We start from the raw sequence: 25,567 nt of genomic DNA on the forward strand, positions 1-25,567 counted from the left end.
GTTTAAATGCAAGATGATGATTCTAACATACTCTTATGTGCAAGAGATTAAAGGTTTTGCTACTTGCCAACATCTGAAAGGATGCCATGACTGTCAGTACACGGTAAAATGGAGGTAGTCTTCCAGGTTTTCTCTCTAGGTATTTTATTCCAGGAAAATTGATCGTGGCTCCCCTATCCCCCTGCCCAAACTTTATCAAACAGCTGGTGTAGGGAAAACCTGTAAGATGTTAAGATCTCCCCTTGGTCAATGGGGACACTGGGAAGGACATCCACCATTCTCTGCGTAACAGGCTAAAGCAGCCAAGCTTGAGTTTTGGTAGTCATTTATAGCAATGATATGGATCACACACATGTGCTATTAAATTATTATCGTGATGAGAAATGTTTTACGTGCTATATAAATGCTACAGTAATAATCCTGTGAGCTATGTGGTGGGGTAGGCTGTTTCCGGTGCCTGCTGGCTAGCTTTAGATGGCTGTCGAAGGATATTGTTTCAAGTTTGTGAAATCAAGGTTTGTATCTTCGCTGATACCAAAACAGAATATATTAGCAGGTGTCCCTAGAGGATAGTGTGTCATTATTTAGAAGAGAATTGGCCTGAACTGTTGTGGAAAAGTAAATTTTGCCATGTTCTGTGTCACTACGCCTCATCCATCATATGTTATGTGTGCATGACCAATATGCATATGTTATTCCCCATGTCCGATTAATGACGCAATTACAGTTGTGTCCACCTCTGGTATGTCATTTTCCAGTCCTCGTGAATACTACGAATATCAGGCCTATGTAAAGTAATGTTGCCACGTTTCCCAGTGTGCACGTTATTCCATTATAAAGTCCCCGTTTCCAGGCCTCAAAAGGGCCCGGACCACAGATTCAGCTCCTGTCTCCTGAAAGCCTCGCTGAGGAGCGATACAGCCCCCACCTGTATCCTCGACCCTTCACTTACTTCCTGCCTCGCAGTGCCCGGTGTAGCTTGGCTCTGCCTCTGAGTCTGCCAAAAGTATGTTATAGTTCCAGCTATCAGTTCAGTCCTCCTCCTCTGCATTCCTAAGCTACTGAACTGCATCAATAGTTTCCGTCATTGTCTAGCCTTCTCGTCTCCACGTTAGAGAAATACTGTATTTAATAGTCATTTAGTATTCTTCATCACGCACTACATGTAGAATAATGCATGGTCCAGTCTTAGAATCAAGTTAGCTTTTCCCCTCATGACTTCTAGTTTATATCAACATGTTCCCTAAACATCAGATACCAGATAGGGTTTAGGTACATGTCGCTCCGACCCTCCAGACTCTAGTCTCTGCTCCTAGCACCGAGTTCGTAGCCCCCAGCTTCTCCTAGTAACACGTCATTGCCAGTTTTCGCGCACCATTAGGTTAGAGGTCCCGGCTCCTCAGGTAGCCCCCTCCTATGTTTCCACCCATTCATGACATATTCTGTTACGTTTGCATCACATGTCTATGTATACTCCCAGTTACACCCATTTTTACTGTTATCTTTCGCGACTGCTACGCGTTACGCCTTCTGCTCCACCCACTGCTACGCCTACTGCAATGTAATGCTATGTGTTTGCACTATGTATATATGCCTGTGTTTTGTTATTGAATGTTAGCGCGCTCATCCCAGACCTAGCCCCAGCAGCTGCTGGGCCTCTTTTCCCCTGCTGGGCCCCAGTTGTCCTGCTGGGCCCTGTCACTCTGTTCCTATGCAGGTTGTCCTGATCCTGTCCTTATGCTGTAATAAACCTGCAGAAGCTCCTACTACCTCGAATCTTGACTCTTATTTTATTGAGCTATCTGTTACTCATTTATACATTCAAAAATAGGGTATTATTTATTTATTTACCACATAATGGCGCCCGAACAGGGACTTGCCCTTTCCCCACGCGTCGGTGAAGCCACGCCGACCCCCTGACCCTCTGCAGTCGTGACGGAACCATACCGTGCACTGGCAGATATTTCTGCTCCAAGTATCCCTCAGGCCCACGGAGGAGACGGAGGAGGCGGTCCAGCATCCAAACGAGACGGTGGAGGAACGCGGCGAGTCCCGACCAGAGCCCAAGCCGAGAGTCCAAGGTCCGAGGTATCCGGAGGCCCACCTGTAACTGAAGTCCGAAGTCCGAAGTTCGTCGTCCAGTCGTCCAGTCCAGTCCGAGGTTTTCCGTTCCGTGCTGCCCGGTGAGTACCATTGCTGGGGTAGTATCTAGACAGGACCAATCTAAATTGACTCCTGGTCCGTGGGTTGGTGGTGCCCAGACTCACAAACGAAGTGTTCACCTAGGTGGATACGGGTCTTGATGTGTCCCTTTATGGGACCGGTATGTTCCGTACTGTTACAGCAGTGCATCCAGTAACTCTAGTCTGTTCCGTTCTCGAGAAAATCTGTTCTATTTCTGTTCTCAGTATTTCAGGTAATATTCTGTTCGAACTGTTATTTATAAATGTTCTTCATGTATTTTCCTGTTGTGGTATGAGTGCGATGTGATTTCGTGTTTTTATTGTGTATTGTATTGTGTCCAGATTACAGTTCAGTCATGCCGCTCTTTTCCAAGTTACGTCAGTTAAAAACTAGAAAGGGTCTGTTAGAGGAAGCGGTTCCTGTCCCGCCGAGGGACAGTCCAGGTCACTTTATGTATCAGAAACATGGCATAAGCGCCATAATGTATCTAGATTTATGGGTAGAGTATACCAAACAGTTAGAAGAAAAGTATAGATGGCCCGTATTGGGTACATGGGATGCCGAATGTATCATGCGAGTAGAAGAAGCATTATGGAAAAAGAAAGCCAGACAGTCACAGAAAGATGCCATCGAGTTATGGCGTAAAGAAGCGCATAGAAGAACCGAGAAGGAAGTCAGAAAGTCAGAGTTAAGTAGAGAATCCCAAGAACGAGCCCAAGAAAGAGAATTAATCGAGATAGGTGAACAAGTCAAAGCCGAACAGTCAGACAGACAGAGGCATGCCCTTATTAAGGGTATGTATCCTCTCCTTGCCGAAGGTTTGCCAAAAGCGACCCCAGAGGCATCCAGTAATTTCCCGCCACCATTAGTTCCGACCAAGCTACGTCACAAACCGACCGCAGCTGATATTTTTATTTCGTCCTATCTGGACGACACAGTCCCCGAATATACAAATCATGTTCGCGCTCCGCCAGTCCCTGTAAATCAGGCACTTCCCGCTCCTCCAGACACCGGAGTACCTGTTACGGTACCCCCGGTCCAGCCTACAGTTCCATTTCCCACTCTGCCAGGACGTAGAGCCTCAGTAGACGACTCCAGTCTAGGGGCCGCAGGAGGAGCTACTCCTCAAACCCCGCCGCCACACAAGCGTTTATCGGCACTCGAATTACATGCTCAAGCATCACAGCGTACTCCTAAAAGTAATAAGTCTGTTACAGAAATCAGGCAAGCCCTTAACGAATGTGTTTATGATCCAGTTCCAGGCGAATATACTATGGTTTTATATTCCTTACGTGTAAGGAGAGTAACCGAGTATCTAGTCACCCTGCCGAATATGAAAGAAGATCTAGACAGAATATATCGTTTCATCCGTACAGGGGATGATCCAGAAAGTATTGGCGAGATTATGTCTCAAAGGAAAGCCGAGATTCAGCTCATGATATTAAAGTTCCTGATCAATTGTCTAATAAGAGAACAAGATTACCCGTCTAAAGATCCCGCCGAAATGAGAATCCTGACAAGGTGGAGTGATAATATAGCCGAGGGTAAGCACAAGACCGTCAGTGCCATGGAGAGTATGTACAAGAAAATTCGTAAAGAAATAATAAGGTTACACGACCAGCGTAAAGCAGCACAAGTAAGCGAGAAAGAAAGTATCTCTGATCCTGAAGAGGAAGAGAACGAGAATCCCGCCAGAATAGCGTATGTAGGAAAATCCAGATTTCCAGATCGCCATTTACGTCTAGAACCCAAGTCTATTTTTCATCTAGCACCAGAACAAGGTTCTCTAGAACAAGTATTTCAAACTACCGATCACATTCTGAAATCACGAATCGGTTATAGCGAATTAAGTACCATGCATGAACAAGAACTAGCCCGATCAGCAGTCCGATGGATTACTGATTCTACCACTTTTCCAGACGAAATAGTGGCACAAATGTTTCTGAAACTGCCCCCAGCCGAGCAACGACTGGTGGGTATGTATATGATCCAGCACCTCATCACTCTGTATGAGGGTCAACATTCTGATCCAGGTCCGTTACATGATATCCTGAACGAGTTACTCCAGTATAGATGGAGAGGTCTAGGTACCGATTTAATTAGTGTCATTCTAGAACAGCGCCACAAATATAGAACGTTCCTGAACCCGCATTTTGTTCATGTCTCACCCCCAGAAAGTAAGCCATTCTACATAGACAGACAGAATCCGTTACGAGAAGTCCACCCAGTCCAAGGGGCGGGTGGCGTAATGCAACGAGTGTTTGTATACACTCCAATTTCAAAGATGGAACTTCTTGAAATGAAGAAATTAATTCCCTGTCATGACAAAGATCCAGCAGGGTTCCATAGAGAATTAAAGGACATGCTCCGTATGGGAGAATACACTTACCCAGATATCATTAAAATGTTAAAGGTCCTGTTACCCGCAGGGGTGTATGAAAAGTTAAAGGAAAAAGAATGGGAGGTGGGAGAGAAAAAGATCGATTGGGCAGCTCTAGAAGCTGAAGACAAGGCACGAGTACCAGGTACCGGTCTCGGAGATAAATGTAAAGATTTACCAGAATTATTGATTCAAGTTTTACCCAGATTATTGACAACTAGGAAAGAAGACTGGGATGCAATATCAGCCTGTAAAGAGAAACAAGATGAAGATATTAGTGATTTTTATTCTAGATTTGAGAAATGTTTCAGTATCAACAGTGGTCTCAAGACAAGTAGTGAGTCATACCCTCATCTTTTCGTTACCAAATTAGTCGAGAATTCAAGTCCACAAATTAAAAACCGAGTTTTAAAAGTCGAAAGCACCTGGCAAGCAAATACTCCGTCCCAGATGCTCCAGATGCTACAGTATCACCAGAATAGAATCAGAGAAGAGCAAGAACACGAGAGAAAACGTATGAAAGACACGAAAATGAAAGTGCTAGTTGCACAATCTGTTCCTCAAGACAGTCAGAAGAGGGGTCCAAATCAAGCCAATCAAGCCAGTCATCCTGCAGCTCCCGTTAAAGGGAACTGCAATTATTGTAAACAGCCAGGTCATTTTATAAACGAGTGTGCAGTTCTGAAACACAACATAGCTACTGGTAAGACTAAAGAAAGACCACGTCCGCCTAGACAAGAACAAGTTTCACAGATTCCTCAGCCACAGAATGCACAACAGACAGTTACAGTACCGCAGCCTATTGCTGCAACACAGCACGTTACATCACAGATGTACCAGTATGCACAGTCTGAGTATCCAGAGTATCAGTCATATTCATGAAACAGCCTAGAGAGGGAGGTAGGCTTGCCTCTCATCGAGATACCTGTAGATCAAGAAGGTCCTTATGTTCACAGTCAAGTATTAGGGAAAGACAGAAAGTTTTTGATCGATACAGGGGCAAGTAGGACCACAATTAGTCATGCCGAAGTTCCAGGGGCTCCGCTCTCAGGCTCAAGAAATGTTTCCCTTGGATTTTCAGGAAAACCAATAGTTAATGAAATATCTAAGCCAGTTACTCTAGATGTAGGTCCATTGTCCCGTACTACTGATCTGTTACTTACTAAGTCATGTCCAGAAAATCTGTTAGGCATTAAGACACTGAAAGAGTTAGGTGCAGTTATTTGCTGTTCCCCAGAGGGAATACGTCTGTTCCTACGTGACTTTAAGGGTCACTATGTATTACGAGATTTTGATTCAAGATTGTCTAATGTTCCGCAGCATTTATGGGCGCAAGGTCCAACTGATGTAGGTTACATGCAAATCACACCCCATCGTGTGACTCTCAAGCCAGGTGTAGTGTTACCCCGAATCAGACAGTACAGATTGCCACCTGAGGCTGTAGCAGCCTTATCCAAAATTATTGACGAGCTCATGGCTCAAGGAGTAGTTGTAGAAACTGACTCCAATGTATGTAATTCTCCGATCATTCCAGTCATGAAACGTACTGATCCAAATGCACCCCCAGTATATCGATTAGTGATTGATTTACGAGAGCTTAATAAATGTATCATTCCTCAGTACCCAGTTGTCCCAGACATTTCTTCCCTGTTAACAGCCATTGATTCCGAAGCCATGTTTTTCAGTGTCATAGACCTCAAGAATGCATTTTTTAGTGTTCCAATTCATCCAGACAGTCAGTTTCTTTTCGGATTCTGTTTAAACGGAAGGAGCTATATGTTTACACGCGCTCCTCAAGGTTTCACAGAAAGTCCTAGTATTTATAGTCAAGCACTCAAGAGACAGCTAGACAATATTCACATGCCAACTGACACTGCCCTGCTCCAGTATGTCGATGATCTACTGATCACAGCCCGTTCTGAACGTGACTGCGAGCGAGCGTCACTGACGGTTCTGTATTTCCTAGCCGAGATGGGGCACAAGGTGTCACCTTCGAAGCTTCAATTCTGTGTCCAGCAAGTGGTATACTTAGGACACTTGCTGTCCAAGAGGGGTAGGCAGTTGACACCCGACCGTATCCAGTTAATAGCGAGTCTTCCCCAGCCCAGAACCCAGAAGGAGGTACGTGCTTTTATCGGCCTTACTTCTTATTGTAGACAATGGATTCCCCAGTATGCATTTCTAGCCAAGCCACTGATACAGTTAACGACACAGGAGGCAGCCGTATCGACTGTCCTCCATTGGACATCTGACCATACACTTAGTTTCAACGAGTTAAAGAAAGCCCTATGTCAAGCTCCAGTTCTAGCTACACCGAACTACAGTAAGCCTTTTACACTTTTCGTTACTGAACGGGAAGGTACAGCATTATCTGTTCTCACACAAGATCAAGCAGGTCAATACAAGCCCTGTGCTTATTTTTCGAGCACACTAGATCCAGTCGCCCAGGCGTTGCCTGCGTGCCTCAAGTCAGTTGCAGCCACAGCACTAGCTATCAGACAAAGTGATTCCATAGTTTTAGGACACTCCCTGATTGTACAAGTTCCACATTCCGTAGAAGTTCTTTTAAACCGAACACAAACTCAGCACTTGACAATTGCACGTTTAACAGGTTATGAATTGACACTGTTCCAGCCACACATAGAAATTAGACGCTGCAACGTTCTGAATCCTGCTACACTGTTACCATCAGTTAATTCAAATCCAGACCCACATGATTGTGTGGAAGTAGTTAACATTACGACAAAGCCAAGACAAGACCTGACAGACATTCCGTTACCAGATCCTGACCTGACACTTTATGTGGATGGTTCATGTATGAGAACTAGTACAGGAGAACTAGTCGCCGCGTATGCAGTGACTACTGACACTGAAGTTATTGAAACACACCGTATTGACACCCTGTCCGCTCAAGCAGCAGAGCTAGTCGCTCTGACACAAGCCTGTATACACGCCAAGAACCAGAAAGTTAATGTTTACACAGATTCACGTTACGCATTCGGAGTTGTACACGACTTCGGAGTGCTCTGGCAGGAGAGAGGTTTCATGACTTCTCATGGAACCAAGATTCAGCATGGTCTCCTTATTCAAGCCCTGTTAGATGCCATACATTTACCGACATCTATTGCTATCATGAAATGTAAAGCACATACGAAAGTTACAGACATTATTTCCCAAGGTAATGATCTAGCAGACCGCACAGCCAAGCTTACAGCACAGACTCCAGACATTCCAGTTAACATGACACATACTCCAGATCCGATTACATGCATGACAGTTAAGGACCCTACACAAGATGTCATAGATATCCAGTTACATGCTACTCCCGATGAAATCAAGAAATGGTCTGAACAAGGAGGGGTCCAGACAGATCAAGGATGGTTAACGAAGGGTAGAGCCACATGGTTTCTCCCCGATTCTATGGTTCAAGTCATTATCAATACCGCACATAGTCCAGCACATTTAGGAGAAAAAGCTATGTTAGATAGTATCCAGAACATTTGGTTCAACAAGCATTTACGAGCTGCAGCCAAACAGAAAGTCCGTACCTGTATGATATGTTGTCAGTTTAATCCAGGTAAAAGTGTCCCGGTGGAACAAGGTGGTTTCCAGCCCCCTGACCACCCTTTTGAGGTCCTCCAGATGGATTATATTCAGATGGAGCGATGTCGAGGTTTCAAGTATGTCCTTGTAGTTGTATGCGCTTTGTCCAGGTGGACAGAAGCATATCCAGTCCCAGATTACACAGCCGCGACCACTGCCAAGCAGTTGGTTCGTGAATTTTTCCCTAGATACGGACTCCCTAGAGTCGTATATTCTGATAACGGCCAGCCATTCTCATCTGAACTCATGAAACACGTTTCCCTTTTGTTAGGGTACCAGTGGAAGTTTCATTGTGTACGCCATCCTGAAGCAGCCGGTCTCGTTGAGAGACATAATCAGACTCTGAAAATCCGCATTGCAAAAGTCTGTAAAGACAAAGGTGTGGACTGGTTAATAGCTCTGCCAGTCGCTTTATTCTATATGCGCATGGTCGCACATTCCAGATCAGGTCTGTCCCCGTATGAGGTCGTATTCGGCCGCCCCCCTAACATGTGGGGTACTCCTAGACCCCGAAGTATTACCGATGTTTCATGTAATATGCTGACAGATTACCTAGCTTCCTTGATGTCTGCCCTCAACTCATGTCGTTCACAGGTTGCCGCCGCATTTCCAGACAATACCGAGGTGGCACCGCACGAGATCGTTCCAGGCTCCCTTGTGATGGTCCGGAATTTCGACAGATCAAGTCCGCTGGAACCACGTTGGAAGGAGCCACGCCAGGTCCTCTTGACCACCCGTACTGCCGTCAAGTTGGAAGGCAGGAAGGGGTGGGTCCACCTTTCTCATGTAAAACTTTTCAATGGATTGAAATCAGTCTCCAAAAACATTTCCAAGGATTTCCAGGATTCGAAAGATTGCCAGAACATTGTTTTAAAGGACTGTCCCGCACAAGACATTATTACAACCCCTCCCTTGTTAGAGAAAACTCCGCAACAGGAGTATAAGCTCAAATTAAGGTCTAGTAAAATAAGTCAGTCAGTTTGATTGTATAAGTCCTCCCCTAGGTGAAACGGTTAGACTGTTTCTGACATGTATAAAATAGACCCCCATAGTGAGAGAGTCAGTCGAAGTTCACTTCAATGTATCGTTTTTCTGAGTTTCATATTGTTTCTCAGCATAATGATTTCCTGCACTAGTTACGCACTTTTCATGTGTTTTCCAGTTCCTCATGTAAATATGTCTACTAATGCTACAGTAGAGCACACGTTTAGTGATCTGCCTCCTCACGAATATTCATACCGCCTCGCTATGCGCAACAACACATTCATCCGTATGTTACATTACTCACACCAGACCAGCAATGCCACTAATTGTTGGGTATGTGGTCGACTCCCCCCTTTTCAGACACCGAAGGGAGTTCTGCCACTCTTTCCTTATCCATTCTCACACAATGGTTCGTGTGGAGCATGGTCCACGTTAACGTCATCCTCAACAGATATGTCTTTTCTTAACAGTACATGTTTTCCAGACAAGAAAGGTCTTCCCCACAGAACAGGTTTAGATCTAGAAAACGAAGTATATAATTTAGGTAATTATTCGTCGAATTTCATGGTCCTGAATGTTCAGTCTGATACTACTCCAGACTTACCTGCTATTTCAGTACTACCAGTCAAAGGCGAATTATGTGTCCGTAGTTATGGTTCTGTACACATAGGTCATAGTGAATGTACTACTGTTATCAAGTATAGTGACAGTGGGAAATCTATTTTCAAAGCTTCACGTCATTCGTATTTTATTTGTGGTCAAACTGCATATGTCCGTCTGCCCCTCGATTGGGAGGGAACCTGTTACATTGCTTTCCTACTGCCACCTGTTTTCCTAGCCCCATCTGATTATCACAGAAACACACATCTAGTACACATTAGACATAGAAGGGAGTCCCCAATTGTCGATTATACTGAAACTACTCTAGAACAGTATACAGATTTCAATAAAGGTTTCTTCTTCTTTGTAGGACCTGTCCAGAATAGTAAGCTAATCCGTAGGTTAACAAGAACCCTTGAAGCTGTAGTTAATGAGACTGCTTCTGCTCTAGGTAACTTAACCGAAGAACAATCTGCTATGAGATTTGTTGTTTTGCAAAATCGTCTCGTCCTTGACGTCATACTGGCCGATAGGGGCGGGGCCTGTAGAGTCATCGGATCTAGTTGCTGCATTTTCATTCCAAATAACGCGCCGTCTGTTTATTCAGCTATAACCAGACTCCATAAAATTGCCCATCTGTTACATCAAGATCCAGGCACCTGGACATGGTCAGGTTGGTTCTGGAATATAATTTCCGCATGGGGATGGAAAGTCCTGTCCTTTCTAGGTATTGCAGTAGCGATCATATTTAGCTGCTGCCTCTGTATACAATGTGGCCCTGCGATTTGCAGCATGTGTGCTACCTCTTGTATTCCTAGTCCTAAGCCCCGTTCTAAATCCCGTTCCAAGACAATTCGAGACGAGCAAATGGTACTGTATGAAATGATAGACGGTATCATGAATATTGATGTTTCCTGATGGAAACGTAGTGACAAGGAGGGAATGTGGAAAAGTAAATTTTGCCATGTTCTGTGTCACTACGCCTCATCCATCATATGTTATGTGTGCATGACCAATATGCATATGTTATTCCCCATGTCCGATTAATGACGCAATTACAGTTGTGTCCACCTCTGGTATGTCATTTTCCAGTCCTCGTGAATACTACGAATATCAGGCCTATGTAAAGTAATGTTGCCACGTTTCCCAGTGTGCACGTTATTCCATTATAAAGTCCCCGTTTCCAGGCCTCAAAAGGGCCCGGACCACAGATTCAGCTCCTGTCTCCTGAAAGCCTCGCTGAGGAGCGATACAGCCCCCACCTGTATCCTCGACCCTTCACTTACTTCCTGCCTCGCAGTGCCCGGTGTAGCTTGGCTCTGCCTCTGAGTCTGCCAAAAGTATGTTATAGTTCCAGCTATCAGTTCAGTCCTCCTCCTCTGCATTCCTAAGCTACTGAACTGCATCAATAGTTTCCGTCATTGTCTAGCCTTCTCGTCTCCACGTTAGAGAAATACTGTATTTAATAGTCATTTAGTATTCTTCATCACGCACTACATGTAGAATAATGCATGGTCCAGTCTTAGAATCAAGTTAGCTTTTCCCCTCATGACTTCTAGTTTATATCAACATGTTCCCTAAACATCAGATACCAGATAGGGTTTAGGTACATGTCGCTCCGACCCTCCAGACTCTAGTCTCTGCTCCTAGCACCGAGTTCGTAGCCCCCAGCTTCTCCTAGTAACACGTCATTGCCAGTTTTCGCGCACCATTAGGTTAGAGGTCCCGGCTCCTCAGGTAGCCCCCTCCTATGTTTCCACCCATTCATGACATATTCTGTTACGTTTGCATCACATGTCTATGTATACTCCCAGTTACACCCATTTTTACTGTTATCTTTCGCGACTGCTACGCGTTACGCCTTCTGCTCCACCCACTGCTACGCCTACTGCAATGTAATGCTATGTGTTTGCACTATGTATATATGCCTGTGTTTTGTTATTGAATGTTAGCGCGCTCATCCCAGACCTAGCCCCAGCAGCTGCTGGGCCTCTTTTCCCCTGCTGGGCCCCAGTTGTCCTGCTGGGCCCTGTCACTCTGTTCCTATGCAGGTTGTCCTGATCCTGTCCTTATGCTGTAATAAACCTGCAGAAGCTCCTACTACCTCGAATCTTGACTCTTATTTTATTGAGCTATCTGTTACTCATTTATACATTCAAAAATAGGGTATTATTTATTTATTTACCACACTGTTCCACGTGGTGTTAGTCTGAACATCCCGGTGTCTAAAGCTTTCTGATAACCTTGAAGAAGCTCACAAGAGGTTAACAAGCATTGGAAAAGCCAATAAGTCTCTTCTTTGGGACCTTATAAGTGTTTAGCCATGCAACACTTGATATTGTTGCACCAAGGATATTGTGCTGGATAACAAAACACTTATAAGGTCCCAAAGGCGAGACCTATTGGCTATGCCAATGCTTGTTATATAAGGGGTCAGTGTAATGCAGGTTTCTCTGAGAAGGTGTTCCATGTGAGAGGAAGTGTCTGTGTTATTGGTGTGTCATTGGGATATCTTCAATGCAATCCATGGGCATTAGGGCACTTCAGTAAATAAAACAATGAAACCGCAAAATCCTTCACACCCATATACATAATACATTTCCTTGATAACAACATGGTAAAATGACTCTGCCAAGGCTCCAGGCCTTGTTTCAGATGCAAGAAGATGTCTCTTTTAGATTCACGTGCTAATACCACGTGGTGTGTCAGATCAGAGCGCTCTGCCACAGCCTAACATTCTTATTCCTTCATGCACCTGAAAGACATAGGGAGGGGAAAGCTTGGATGCTTTTGGCTCGTCCCTCAAGGAGATGCATAAGCACTCTCTTTTCCCCACAGGTAATTCACCTAAAAAAGAAGGATCTTCTAAAAGACATTACCATAAAAAACACAAAAAGAACTCTTAGAGGGCAAAATCATCTTCTTCCTTGAGGAAATAGTCTAATAAGGAACAGGTTAATCTTTGTCAGTCTCCTAAACACTTCTTAATTTTGAATTCTTCAATACTGGGTGGGCAGGTTGGTGCTGAGAGGCTTTTGAGGAGATGCTGATTTAAGGATTTGTGTTGCATTATAGCCTATCTGGTTTCCCAGAAAGAATGGTTTCTGTGCTTTTAGTACCTGATGAACTAGGCATCATCTCTTGAATCGACGACTGTGGCTAACCAATAAATATGGTCTTAAATGTATTGCATGTATTGAGATGTGAGAAGTGTGTGTGAAAGATGGGGGCGTGACATTAACTTCTAAATTTTTATTTTATTGCAAAAAAAGTTAAATCAGGACTCTTTAAATTAAAAACCTTTGTTCTCATTTTAGTAGTGCCTTTGCTCTCGCAGCGCATGTACCTATGTCAAATTTGAGTAAAACCATATTAATTGCATTATAAAAAAAGCTATTCAATTATATTATGCATAACATTTTGGTGTGCAAGTGAGATCTGGTATCAGTGGCAGATGCATTTTTGGTGCCAGAGGGGGTGAAAGGTTTAGGTGTGAAGCATTTTACATTGAAATGCAAACAATTCATTGGCAAAAATGGGTCAACCAGTGTCATTTGAGTGAATAATGCTTCTGCAAATGAAATGCTGTCATTTCAGCTGTAAAATTAATTTAATTACATTGGCTTTAATGGGTGCCAGGCAGGAGTGCAAGATGTGAGCCAAGGGGTGCCTGCCCCAACCCCATTATTTCCTCCATTGTGTGGTATAGAAGTGCCTATGTTTCATTCAAATTCTGATTTGCACACTTGAAGAAAATGTGTAATTCTGGAAAATCACGTTCCTTCATTATGATTTGATCTCTTTATTTACAAACTTAGGAAGACCTAGATATCATGTCTGAAGTGATGCTATTTATATAGCACATGGTACAACTAATCTCATATCTAGATGTTAGACTAAAAGTGAGGAACATAGAACAGATGATTCTACAGCAATATCTTAAAAGCAGAAATGATTTGAGCTTGATACTGCAAATTTTATTCCTAGGCTACCGAGACTTCAGCCAATTCAGGGCTTCAGTTACGAGAGTTTCACCTCCCTAACACGTTAGAATCTGACGCATTCCCAGGTGTACAAGTTCTCATAAATCTGGGAATGCTTCAGATTCCATTGAAGTTGCGTGGGAACACGCACAGCAACACAAATGGAATGCCCCTTTCACGTAGTGTTCTGCATAAAAGGGGCACATATTTACAAGGCCATGAAAAGCCATGCAAAGGCACATTACGCCACCAGACGTAAAAAAAGTGACACTCGGGCAGTGCCGCTAAGGACCTTATAAATGAGACCCTTAGTATATAGTATGTGTCGTATATAGAATAGGCCTGGGAGAAATTTTAATTCCGCAAGAGGAATTGGAACATTTTGCTGACTCTGCATTACTCTGGTAATGCGGTATTCCGGCCACAATCCAGCAATTGTATTGTGGCGGAGTTGTTTTCTCTTTCTACCAACGCAATGACAACGGCAACAATGTGAGGCTTCAGAAAACAAGCTGACGAGCACGAGCTAGATTTGGCATCCCCTAGCCTAGCGATTTCCAGTCACTAGGAGGACTTCAGGTGAGATTTTAGAAAAGTGGGTGGTCCTGATCATCATAGTCAGAGGGCCGCTTCCTGAGTAGATTTTCTATTCAAGCGACAACAAAATCAACTCAAAGATAGCACGTGCCATTCGTGCTGATTTTCTATGTGGAACACACTACCGGCACTAAAATGTGAGCACAAGCAGCGCGATGTGCAATTTCCGTCCATTAGCGGAACTTAGCGGAATCTCACTGGGTTTTTATGTAACTGTGTGATTCAACAGGGTGAAATTCCACGGCTTAAATCCAGGTCTAATGTAGAATCTCCTCCTTTGTATTCGGTGTAATACACTATAGTGTTGCTTAGTAAATACACTCCTTTTATAGAGTACTCTACAACTGTAATATTATCTTCTTGGCTCACTGATAGCATTGCTGCAAGTACACTCATTCTTCTCACAGCTAACAAGTGAAATAAATGGTATGATAATTAGCCTTCATTGGTAGGGCATAACATGTGTGACTACGATGTACGGCTACACATAAATACCCCCATATTTTATACTCTTCAGTACCAGCCCTTATTGGCCAGCAGATCCCCTAATTGTCTTTGTGCATATGTGCGTGTCCTCTCTAAATCAATGATTTTTGGGGATGCAAGCTATCATTGGAATATCACTCACTTGACTGAATGTCAACAGGTAGTAAAATGCCATTTCTTTCTGCTGCAAAATCTGCCTCTTTGGTATTGCTAAATGCTGGTCTAATGAAATTACATGTGTCACGCACGCTGAGAAAAAGTGAGGAACAAAGACAAAAAACCTAATTGTTTCCCCTTCGTTTCGTTTCCTAGGCTGTGTTCAAGAATTATGACCCTGAACAGAATGGCTACATCTGCCAGGAGGACTTCGAAAAGATTGTGGCCAGCCTCCCTTTCTTCTTGCTTGGACTGGAAAAGGACCGGTGAGCACTGAAAGATCTCTTGAGATTTAGCAACAGTGGAAAATACTCATGAATATTTGAAGGCCTGCGACTCTTTTGCTCACATGACCAACACCACACTTCCTTCCCTGAAGTCCATGGGCCTCATTTACAATATTTTGAACACAGCAGTGCAGTTGCTGCACTGTCGTGCGTCAAAATAAAAGGGTAGGAATGCGCCCTTTCTACAAGATACGGTGCATTCCTGTCCTTCTCCCCTGCGCCAGCACATATTAACAGCAGCTGTGCACCAGCGTGGGCAACCTTGCGTCATTTTGCAAGGGTACCTGCTCGTCCGGGATGATTGTTTTTGTGCAGGAAGTGATAGCTTCATGCACAAAAAACATTAAAGGCATTTTCCTTTTTCAGGTCTCATCTACTCAGTGGGCAAGCGCTGCTTTGAAGTGACCTTTTGGAATCACGCCGTACTTTTTTGGAAACTCGTGCATGTACTGCACTGTTTCCAAGGAGCCCTCGTGCATGTACGGCATTTACCTAGCTGGAGCGAGCAGTGGCGCCATCTTTTTGCAATTATTGCGCCTGCCGCTGCTCGCTCCTATAAGGTAAACGCTGTAGATCGACTGAGAATGGAAGCCACACCCCGTTCCCTACCGTGGCATTTCTGGCTGCTCTCCACTCAAACCCCCTTGGGTTTGCCTAGAAACACATAAACATACCCGAAAGTCCAGAGTGCGTGCCGCTTTAACTTTCGCGGCCATGGGCCACACTTGTCTTTCAGCTTTTGTTTTATTTACTTTGAATGGCAATCCTGATCTCTGTTTCAATCTTACTACTGTCTTGCTCTTCTTATTACATTCTGATGAGAGCTTGAATATCTGGCTTTTGTTGGGGTTAGAATGTGGCATCACTGCCCAGCTTTGTATTTCATCCACTCTGATCTGTCCCTTGCAAGGAAAAAGGCTGGGCGGATGGGGCACATGAAATACTTGAGATTAGTCTAGGAGATTAGCAATTCCAACGTCCTTGTAATTTTGTAGACCAGAGGTCGTCACACCCCGAGAGTGGGTCGAGAGATAAAAACAGGATTGTCATTTGCATTTCTTTCGCGCCACGCACAATTGAAGTGCCAGCAGAACTGTGTGATCACCGCCTTCAACTCAGTAAGAGGGGCGTGGAGTGGCCACCGCTATGTTCAAAATAGCAGGCACAGGACACGGCAAGTCTTAACCTAAATTTCAACAACCCTTTCACTTGCACAAATAGGTGACAATAATCCAAATATGGCTACACAGCTATACTCCCTTCCCCTATTGTTTACCCAGTTGCTAACTGCACATTCTCCTCAAAACTATACACCCCTCCTCCATCACTCCCCCCTCCTACAGTTGGGCTTTACTTCCTTTTCAGAACTCCTACGCTCTCCTTGCTTCCGGGAGAGCCGAACGGTTGGCAACAGAGGCTGAAGACAATACAAAGATCTCCATGTTCAGACTACAACTATAGTTGAATCTCCAGAGTTTGGCAGAGACTCGTGCTCGTCCAATTCGCATGCTAATAAGGATGGCAGATTCCTTTCCTCTTGTACACCCAGGGGCAGTAAGTGTAATCCCTTATAGAGCTGCCCACCGCAGTAGTAGTAGTAACTGAAATACTGTAGTTAGCCCTGCGCGTGCCACACTCCTGAGTCCCAACACCGGTAGCACCTAGCCCCCATGACAGCCCCCTGCCGGCTTCAGTACCTCAATGACATAGGTCCATTTGTCTGCACCAATTTCCCGGAGCCGCGCGGCCACTGGTACACAACCTGTTGCTGAGCGCTGCCCTGAGTGAGTACATCCCAGGATTGCACAGGCTTCTACAAGCGCCACTAAAAGTATTTAGGGCAATAGACAGATGGGGAACTGGTACTGAAACTATTGGTAGGAGAGTGGGTACTGCAAGCCATGGTTGATATTTGAAGGTATTGGGAACCATCCTAATCGGCTATAACACTAGGGTCAGGGAGTATCCTTGGCAACTGTTGCGGTTACGTGGCATCGGGCCTCATTGTAGTTCCCATTGTATCCCTGGGACATCGGGATATGGGCCATAGCCTGGGATTAAGAGGGAAGGTTTCAGGAGGGAGGTGGCAGAGAGGGTAAAATGGCAAAGGGGCAGAGGCGCAACTAGAGTCCAATTCCTGGGGAGGTGGGGGCTAATATAGATTTCAGGGGAGGCTAATTCTTACTGGCATAGCCAATAGGTCTTGCATTTGGGACCTTATAAGTGTTTCGCCATGCATTAGTTGATGTTGTTGTACCAAGGATATTGTGCTGGATAACTAAGCTCTTCTAAGGTCCCAAAGTCGAGACCTATTGGCTATGCCAATGCTTGTTTATGGGTGCTGCAGAAGGTAGCATGCATAGAAGGAGGAACAAATGAGGAGAAATAAAAGTATTTCTCCTCGCTGTACCTCCTTATGCCTTCCCTTGGGAGGCATGGCATTCTGACGCATTCCCAGTTTTACAAAATGTTGTAAATCTGGGAATGCGTCAAGTTCCATGGATATTGCATGGGAACACCCTCAGCAACACCCATTGAACTCCCCTTTCATGCAGTGTTATGTGTGAAAGGGAAACATATTTACACGGGCATGAAAAGTCGTGCAGGGTGGCTTTATGTGGCCTTGTACATATTGGGAAGCCCATTGCGCTGACAGTTTGTCAATAAAAGTGACACATCGGAGGCGCAACGCTCATGTAAATAAGCCCCCAAGACTTTATTTTGCTGGCACTCATGCAGTTTTCGAATTTCAGGCATATATCTTCCTTTAAGATCTTTCAAGTTTGTTAATGTAAGAAATAACATAATTGTGCTGTAATCAAGGTTATTTCCCCCTTCGTTTTAAAAATCTGATTTAATGATGACAGTAGATTTTCTTTAGAACTAGTGGAAAAGTAAAGTTATAAAAGTGTACTTGTGCTGCCTGAGATCAAGCTGTTATGAAATAGTTAGCCTTCCAGCCCTGCTCCAAAGACTCTTAATAACCCGGTACCTAAATGGCAATGGCTTGGCCTCTGGCATCTTGAAGGGAGGAATGGTGTTAGCAGTGGCCACTTTGAAGGGATCCGAAGTCTGGGAGAGGAACAGGAACAGCTGACAAGCAAACGTCAGTTTTCACAGCTCTTTCTTTGATGTGGAAATACGTAATTGGCTACAATTAACTACAAAACTGTGTGTTTTCAGCTGGAGGAAAAACAAGCATTGGCAAAGCCAATAGGTCTTGCCTATACAAGAGGTATTGCCTTTGGCAATAAGTTTTTGCAATGTTGTACAAAAGTGTGGCTGCTGTTCAGTATGGCTAAAGGTTTGTGGCGTGAAGTGTCCTAGAATAGAGTGGGGGAGGGTAGACTGTTGTAGACTGGATTTGTTGTGTTAGAGTGGAGTAGGGGGTGCAGAGTGTAGTAGAGTTCAGTAGAGTTCAGTGGCAGAGAGTGTTGTAGAGTGCAGTGTTGTAGAGTGGAGTGGCGTAGAGTAGAGTGGAGTAGAGTGGGGTGGAAAAGGGTAGAGTGGGTTGGAGTGCATTGAGGTAGAGGGGTGAATTGGATTGGAGTACTTTGGGGTAGAGTGGTTTAGATTGAGTGGAGCGGGATGGATAGGAGAGGGCATACTGGATGGGTGGATTGGATTGGTATGAGGTGGATTGAAATGGGGTGAGATGGATTGAATTGGGGTGAATTTGAGTCGGGTGGAATAGATTGGTTTGGGGTGTATTGGGTTGTGGTGGGATGGACTGGATTAGAGTAGAGTGGCTTTGAGTGGGGTGAATTAGAGTGGAGAGGTGCAGGGTGGACTGGACTGGAATGGTCTGGAGGGGGTGGAGCTGGTTGCAGTGTGGAGAATTGGGGTGTGGTGGGCAAGATGGATTGGATTGAGTGGGGTAGACTGAGCTAGGGTGGGGTGGATTACATTGGGAAAAAGTGAGGTGGATTGGACTGCAGTGGATTGGGATGGACTGGATGTGATGAATTATATTGGAGTGGGTGGATTGAGGTGGGTGGAGTGAAGTGGGGTGGACTGGAGTAAGGAGGAATAGAGTGGGGTGGAATGGAGTAGGGTGAATTGAAGTGGGTATATTGGGGTGGGGTGGACTAGTGGGAAGTAGATTGGATTGCATTGGGGTAGATTGTATTGGAGTGAGGTGGATTGGATTGAGTGGGGTGGATTGGATTGAGGTGAATTGGATTGAGGTTGGATGATTGGAGTGGGTAAATTGGAATTGGCTGGATTGGGGTGGATTGGATTGATGTGGGGTGGATTGGATTGGGGTGGGGTGAATTTCGGGGATCACTGACAGAATATCGACAACAGGAATATCGAGGTACACAAATATCGTGTACAGATTATCGATGTCAAGAATATTGAAACCAAAATATTGTTTAAAATATCGTTGTTCAAAATATCCTATTTTTAAATGTCTTAAAATAATATAAAATAAATTAAATAATAAATATAATTAATAAAAACATAGTTAGAAATATATATATATATATTTAAAATATAAAAAATTAATGTAATATAAAAAACAATTAAACATACATAGTCCGCAGCGATCCTATCCTGGTCCCAACGTGCAGTAAGACATCACAGATAAAGTTCTGGAAAGCGAAATCTATGCGCAATGAGCTTGTCTGCAATGCACCATCCATCAGCAAAGGAGTGACTTGGCTCAAACCCCAAAGAGGGTTCCACAAGTGCTCTAAATGCAAAGCGTGTAAACACGGCATTAACACCAGTACCGTCCCTTTACCGCTGAGACAAACATCATTTGAAATTAGAGGAAACTACTCATGCAAAACAGACTTTGCTGTTTATGTACTCCAATACACGTGTGGCAAACGGTACGTCGGTAGCACAATATATCCAGCTAACGTACGGATATTGCAACATCTAAGGGCCATCACCCATGATGACCCAGCATATCCAGTGGTGAGGCACATTAACACGTGCTACACTGGCAAAACCCAGGATCTCTAATTTTTCGTAATTGACAGTATCCCTAAAAACATCAGGGGAGGGAATAGACAGCTGTCACTTTAGAATCTAGATATATAATCCTTCCAGATTCCAGAATTCCCAATGGAATAAATGCAGATGAAGCTCTAAATGTTATGTTATATGGGGTTTTGTAGCGTGCTCAATTACTACTGGAGTATCCTGGCGCGAAGGGAGTGATGCAAGAGGCAGAAGTTAGCGGAGGGAAGGCGGAACGTTAGAGCGCCAATTTAAACAGATGGGTCTTGAGTGCTTTTTTAAAAAGCGCATAGTTCTGTTTGGAACGGAGGGCCAAAGGGAGGGAATTCCAAGCAATTGCTGCTTTCACAGCAATGGATTGACCTCTAAAACAGGAGCGCTTAAAGCGAGGAACCGCCAGCCGGTGTTGGGTGGCAGAACGCAGGGGGCGATTGGGAAGATAGAGAGAGAACCGTTTCCTCAGATAAAGTGGGCCCTGATCATGGATGGCTCTATGGGCGAAAGTAAGGGTCTTAAAGATAATCCGTTGAGACACAGGAAGTCAGTGCAGACTGTACAGATGTATCGAAGGCTAGTCCTCCTTGAGATGTTAAAGAGGAGTCTGGCAGTCGCATTTTGGATTATCTGGAGCCGATTGGTCAAGTGTGCATCTCTGATATCCCAGCCACTTATCCTGTACCTTTTACCCGATCCGTAGCATCAGGTTCTCACTGCTTTAACGATTTTTTCAGGTTTAGTTGACACATTTTTCCACTTTTTCTTTTTCTAAAAACACCAACATAAGCACCCACTATACTGTGTCGTCCCAGACAGTCAACCATATATACACTGGCTCCAAGTCAAAAGTTTCATAGCCCACTTGAGCAGCACCCAGCACCATCCTCTGACTGTTTCCCGACGATACATAGCCTGTACATCCTGTTAAATACATCCCACCACACTGCATTTGCAACCACCATGCCACAATACTGATTGTAACCACCTCCTGGTTGTATTTCTTGATGCAGGTACTCAGCACAGGCACTCGTGAATTGATTCACTCAATATTGTCTAATTGTGGGGTTTGAACAGGAGAGAGATGAGCATAGGACTTTCATTGGTTCTGAAGCCAGGTCTCCATATAATCGAATGACTCACACAGGGACCTACAACACAGTGTTTTAAACATTCTTAATTGTTGTGTTTTTTTTCAATTATTGACACAGCTTGCATTATTTTTTGCTTTATTTTCTATTAATATGCACTCGCAATGTTTCAATCTGACAATTGTGCGTTTTTTAACAATTGCGTATTTTTTAACAATTGCGTAAATTAGAAACAACGAAATGTTTTCTTTACCTATTTCGTTTTTGCACAATCATGCCAATGCAGCCAACTCTTCTATGTCCGTTGCCTTCAGACGGTTGCTGTGACAACCAACCAGTTTATGCCTGTCACCTACTAGTGTATATAGTTTTGATGTGTGAGAAACCAGATGTAGTGAGCAGGGCGGTCCGCCGCGGAAACACGTCTAGGTCTTATGGTATAAAACGTATCTTTCTTTGGTTATTTACCCAAGGAGTCAGCGCCTTCTTGATTCAAAGTTTGGACTGGTTCAATATAAAAATTATTATATATATTTACTTAATAATATTAATAAATATTTTATTACTTTATAAAATGTTAGAAACATAATTCTAAATACATATATATATATATATATATATACACCTGTAACATAAATATAAAAATAAAATATATATATAATAAATTAAAATATTAAAATAATTATTTAATTTTAAAACAACATTTTACACTACATTAACTAAAACAGTAGGGAAAATGTTGGATAGAGTAGAGGATAAAATTACTATTCCCACTCCAGGGAATGCAAAACTGTTGGGTAGCGAAGGGGATAAAATTTCAATTCCCACTTTAGCGAGAGTAACAGTAGAGAAAGTGTTGGATAGCGGAGAGGAATAATTTACTATTCCCACTCCAGCAAGTGCAACAGTAGGGAAAGTGTTGGATAGCAGAGGGGATAAAATTACTATTCCCACTCCAGCAACTGCAACAATAGGAAAGTGTTGTATAGTGGAGGGGAATAATGTATTATTCCCACTATAGCAAGTGCAACAGTAGGAAAAGTGTTGGATAGCGGAGGGGGTAAAATTACTATTCCCACTCCAAACAGTGCAACAGTAGGGAAAGTGTCGGATAGCGGAGGGTAATAATTAACTATTCCCTCTCAAACAAATGCAACAGTAGGGAAAGTGTTGTATAGCGGAGGGGAATAATTTATTATTCCCACTACAGCAAGTGCAACAGTAGGGAAAGTGTTGGATAGCGGAGGGGATACAATTACTATTTCCACTCCAGGGAGTGTAAGAGTAGAAAAAGTGTTGGATAGCGGAGGGGATAAAATTACTATCCCACTCCAAACAGTGCAACAGTAGGGAAAGTGTTGGATAGCGGAGAGGAATAATTTACTATTCGCACTCCACAGAGTGCAACAGTAGGGAAAGTGGTTGATAACGTAGGGGATACAATTACTATTCCCACTCCAACAAGTGCAACAGTAGAGAAAGTGTTGGATAGCGGAGGGAATAAAATTACTATTCCCACTCCAGGGAGTGCAGCAGTAGGGAAAGTGTTGGACAGCGTAGGGTAATAATTTACTGTTCCTACTCCACAGAGTGCTACAGTAGGGAAAGTGTTGGATAGCGTAGGGGATAAAATTACTATTCCCACTACAACAAGTGCAACAGTAGGGAAAGTGTTGGATAGCGGAGAGGAATAATTTACTATTCGGACTCCACAGAGTGCAACAGTAGGGAAAGTGGTTGATAGCGTAGGGGATACAATTACTATTCCCACTCCAACAAGTGCAACAGTAGAGAAAGTGTTGGATAGCGGAGGGGATAAAATTACTATTCCCACTCCAGGGAGTGCAGCAGTAGGGAAAGTGTTGGATAGCGGAGGGGAATAATTTACTATTCCCATGCCAGAAAGTGCAACAGTAGTGAAAGTGTTGGACAGCGTAGGGTAATAATTTACTGTTCCTACTCCACAGAGTGCTACAGTAGGGAAAGTGTTGGATAGCGTAGGGGATAAAATTACTATTCCCACTACAACAAGTGCAACAGTAGGGAAAGTGTTGGATAGCGGAGGGGAATAATTTACTATTCCCACTCCAGCAAGTGCAACAGTAGGGAAAGTGTTTGATAGCGTAGGGGATACAATTACTATTCCCACTCCAACAAGTACAAAGGTAGAGAAAGTGTTGGATAGCGAAGGGGAATAATTATCTATTCCCACTCCAACAAGTGCAACAGTAGGGAAAGTGTTGTATAGCGGAGGGGAATAATTTATTATTCCCACTACACCAAGTGCAACAGTAGGGAAAGTGTTGGATAGCTGAGGGGATACAATTACTATTCCCACTCCAGGGAGTGTAAGACTAGAAAAAGTGTTGGATAGCGGAGGGGATAAAATTATTATTCCCACTCCAACAAGTACAAAGGTAGAGAAAGTGTTGGATAGCGAAGGGGATAAAATTACTATTCCCACTCCAGAGAGTGCAACAGTAGGGAAAGTGTGGGATAGCGGAGGGCAATAATTTACTATTCCCACTCCAGTAAATGCAACAGTAGTGAAAGTGTTGGATAGCGTTGGGCTATAATGTTCTATTCCCACTCCACAGAGTGCAACATTAGGCAATGTGTTGGATAGCGTAGGGGATAAAATTACTATTCCCACTCTAACAATTGAAACAGTAGGGAAAGTGTTGGATAGGGGAATGGAATAATTTACTATTCCCACTCCAGCAAAATAATAAACATTAATTAAAAAATACTTAAAAATACTTAAATAATAAAAAATAATTTACCTCCCACCAAATCTCCCTATAATTGACACCACCAATATTGTAAAACATGACACAATTAACATAATTGCTGAACAATTCATTTATTAACTAATAACCATGAACAATTAAATTAAAAACAATCAGTAATACATTAATTCACACTATTGAGACTATTAAATAGCAATAACTAAATATTATATGAAAAATTATTTAATTTGAATTACTTCCCACAATACTACCCTATATATCTACAACCGGCGCCTGAAAAAAATGACACAATTACATATTTGCCAATTAATTATAAATAATTAATATTCAATTAATAACTAATTAATACACAAACAACAAAATAAAATAGTAAATACATAAATCTTAATTAATAAAATTGTTAATTAATTATAATTAAATTACTTCCCACCCTACTCCCCTAGAAACCCACAACCCGGCTCCTAAAAAAAGAACACAATTAACATGTTTACCAATTAATAATTAATGACCATTTAATAACTAATTATTAACAAATTAATTAACACAAATAACAATATAAATGATTAAATACAAAAATATTAATGAATTTAAATTATTAACTAATTATTATAACTAAATTACTTCCCACCCTATTTTAATATAAACCCACAACCCGCTACAGAACTAAAACGCAATATTACATTTTTTATAACATTAATAACTTCTTACAAATATTAATAAATATAATATAATTAAATTACTTCCCACCCTATTCCCCTATAAATCCAAGCCTGCTACGGATCTAAAATACGCAAAAATTTATTATCATAAAATTTATTATTTCTAAAGATCTCAAACATACATTACAAATATAAGCTATACTTATACAAATTATTTAAATCGCATACTTTTAACACATATACTAAAATACAGAACACTAAAATAAATTTCGATATTAACAACAATATTTTTGCTAATGGTATTACTCACTTCGATATTGCGTAAAACGATATTTCTTACCTGCATGTCGATATTCTGGTCGACGATATTTTTTGCAGGTCGATATTGTGCCACATCGATATTTAAACATCGATATTCTGGTATATTGATATTTAAACATCAATATTATGTCTGCATACCGTGAATTGGATTGGAGTGGGGTGAGGTGGATAGGATTGGAGTGAGGTGGATTGAATTGGAATGGGGTGGATTGGAGTGGAAGAGATTGTTTTAGATTGGATTGGGGCAGATTGGAGTGGCCACACACAGAAAGGGCAACCAGGCTATTAAAGACAAATATGCAAAGGTAAGCTATTTAGAGGTTCTACTGGGAAATCCAAAGATTTTGGAGTAGACACCTCTCCCACTAGAGAGTGGCATGCTTCATCATTGGCACCTAGTCACACCCTAGTAGGATAGTACCACCAGGACACATTGGATTGGGGCAGATTGTTTTGGATTGAGTGGGGCAGATTGGACTGGGGCACATTGTTTTGAATTGGAGTGGGTAGATTGGAGTGGG

The 25,567-nt window shown here is 42.9% G+C and overlaps 1 protein-coding gene across 3 annotated transcripts in view; it reads left to right on the forward strand.

Annotated features, from left to right (window-relative positions):
* LOC144781995 (RAS guanyl-releasing protein 4-like) overlaps positions 1–25,567 on the forward strand; it is a 426,385-nt gene that overhangs the window by 336,921 nt on the left and 63,897 nt on the right. For all 3 annotated transcript variants that reach the window (XM_078661092.1, XM_078661093.1, XM_078661094.1), the window contains one exon: positions 15,130–15,239. In XM_078661092.1, the coding sequence (XP_078517218.1) occupies positions 15,130–15,239 (110 nt within the window). The remainder of the gene's footprint in view (positions 1–15,129; positions 15,240–25,567) is intronic.

The sequence above is a fragment of the Lissotriton helveticus genome, chromosome 9, assembly GCF_964261635.1.
Source record: "Lissotriton helveticus chromosome 9, aLisHel1.1, whole genome shotgun sequence".
NCBI lineage: Eukaryota > Metazoa > Chordata > Amphibia > Caudata > Salamandridae > Lissotriton > Lissotriton helveticus.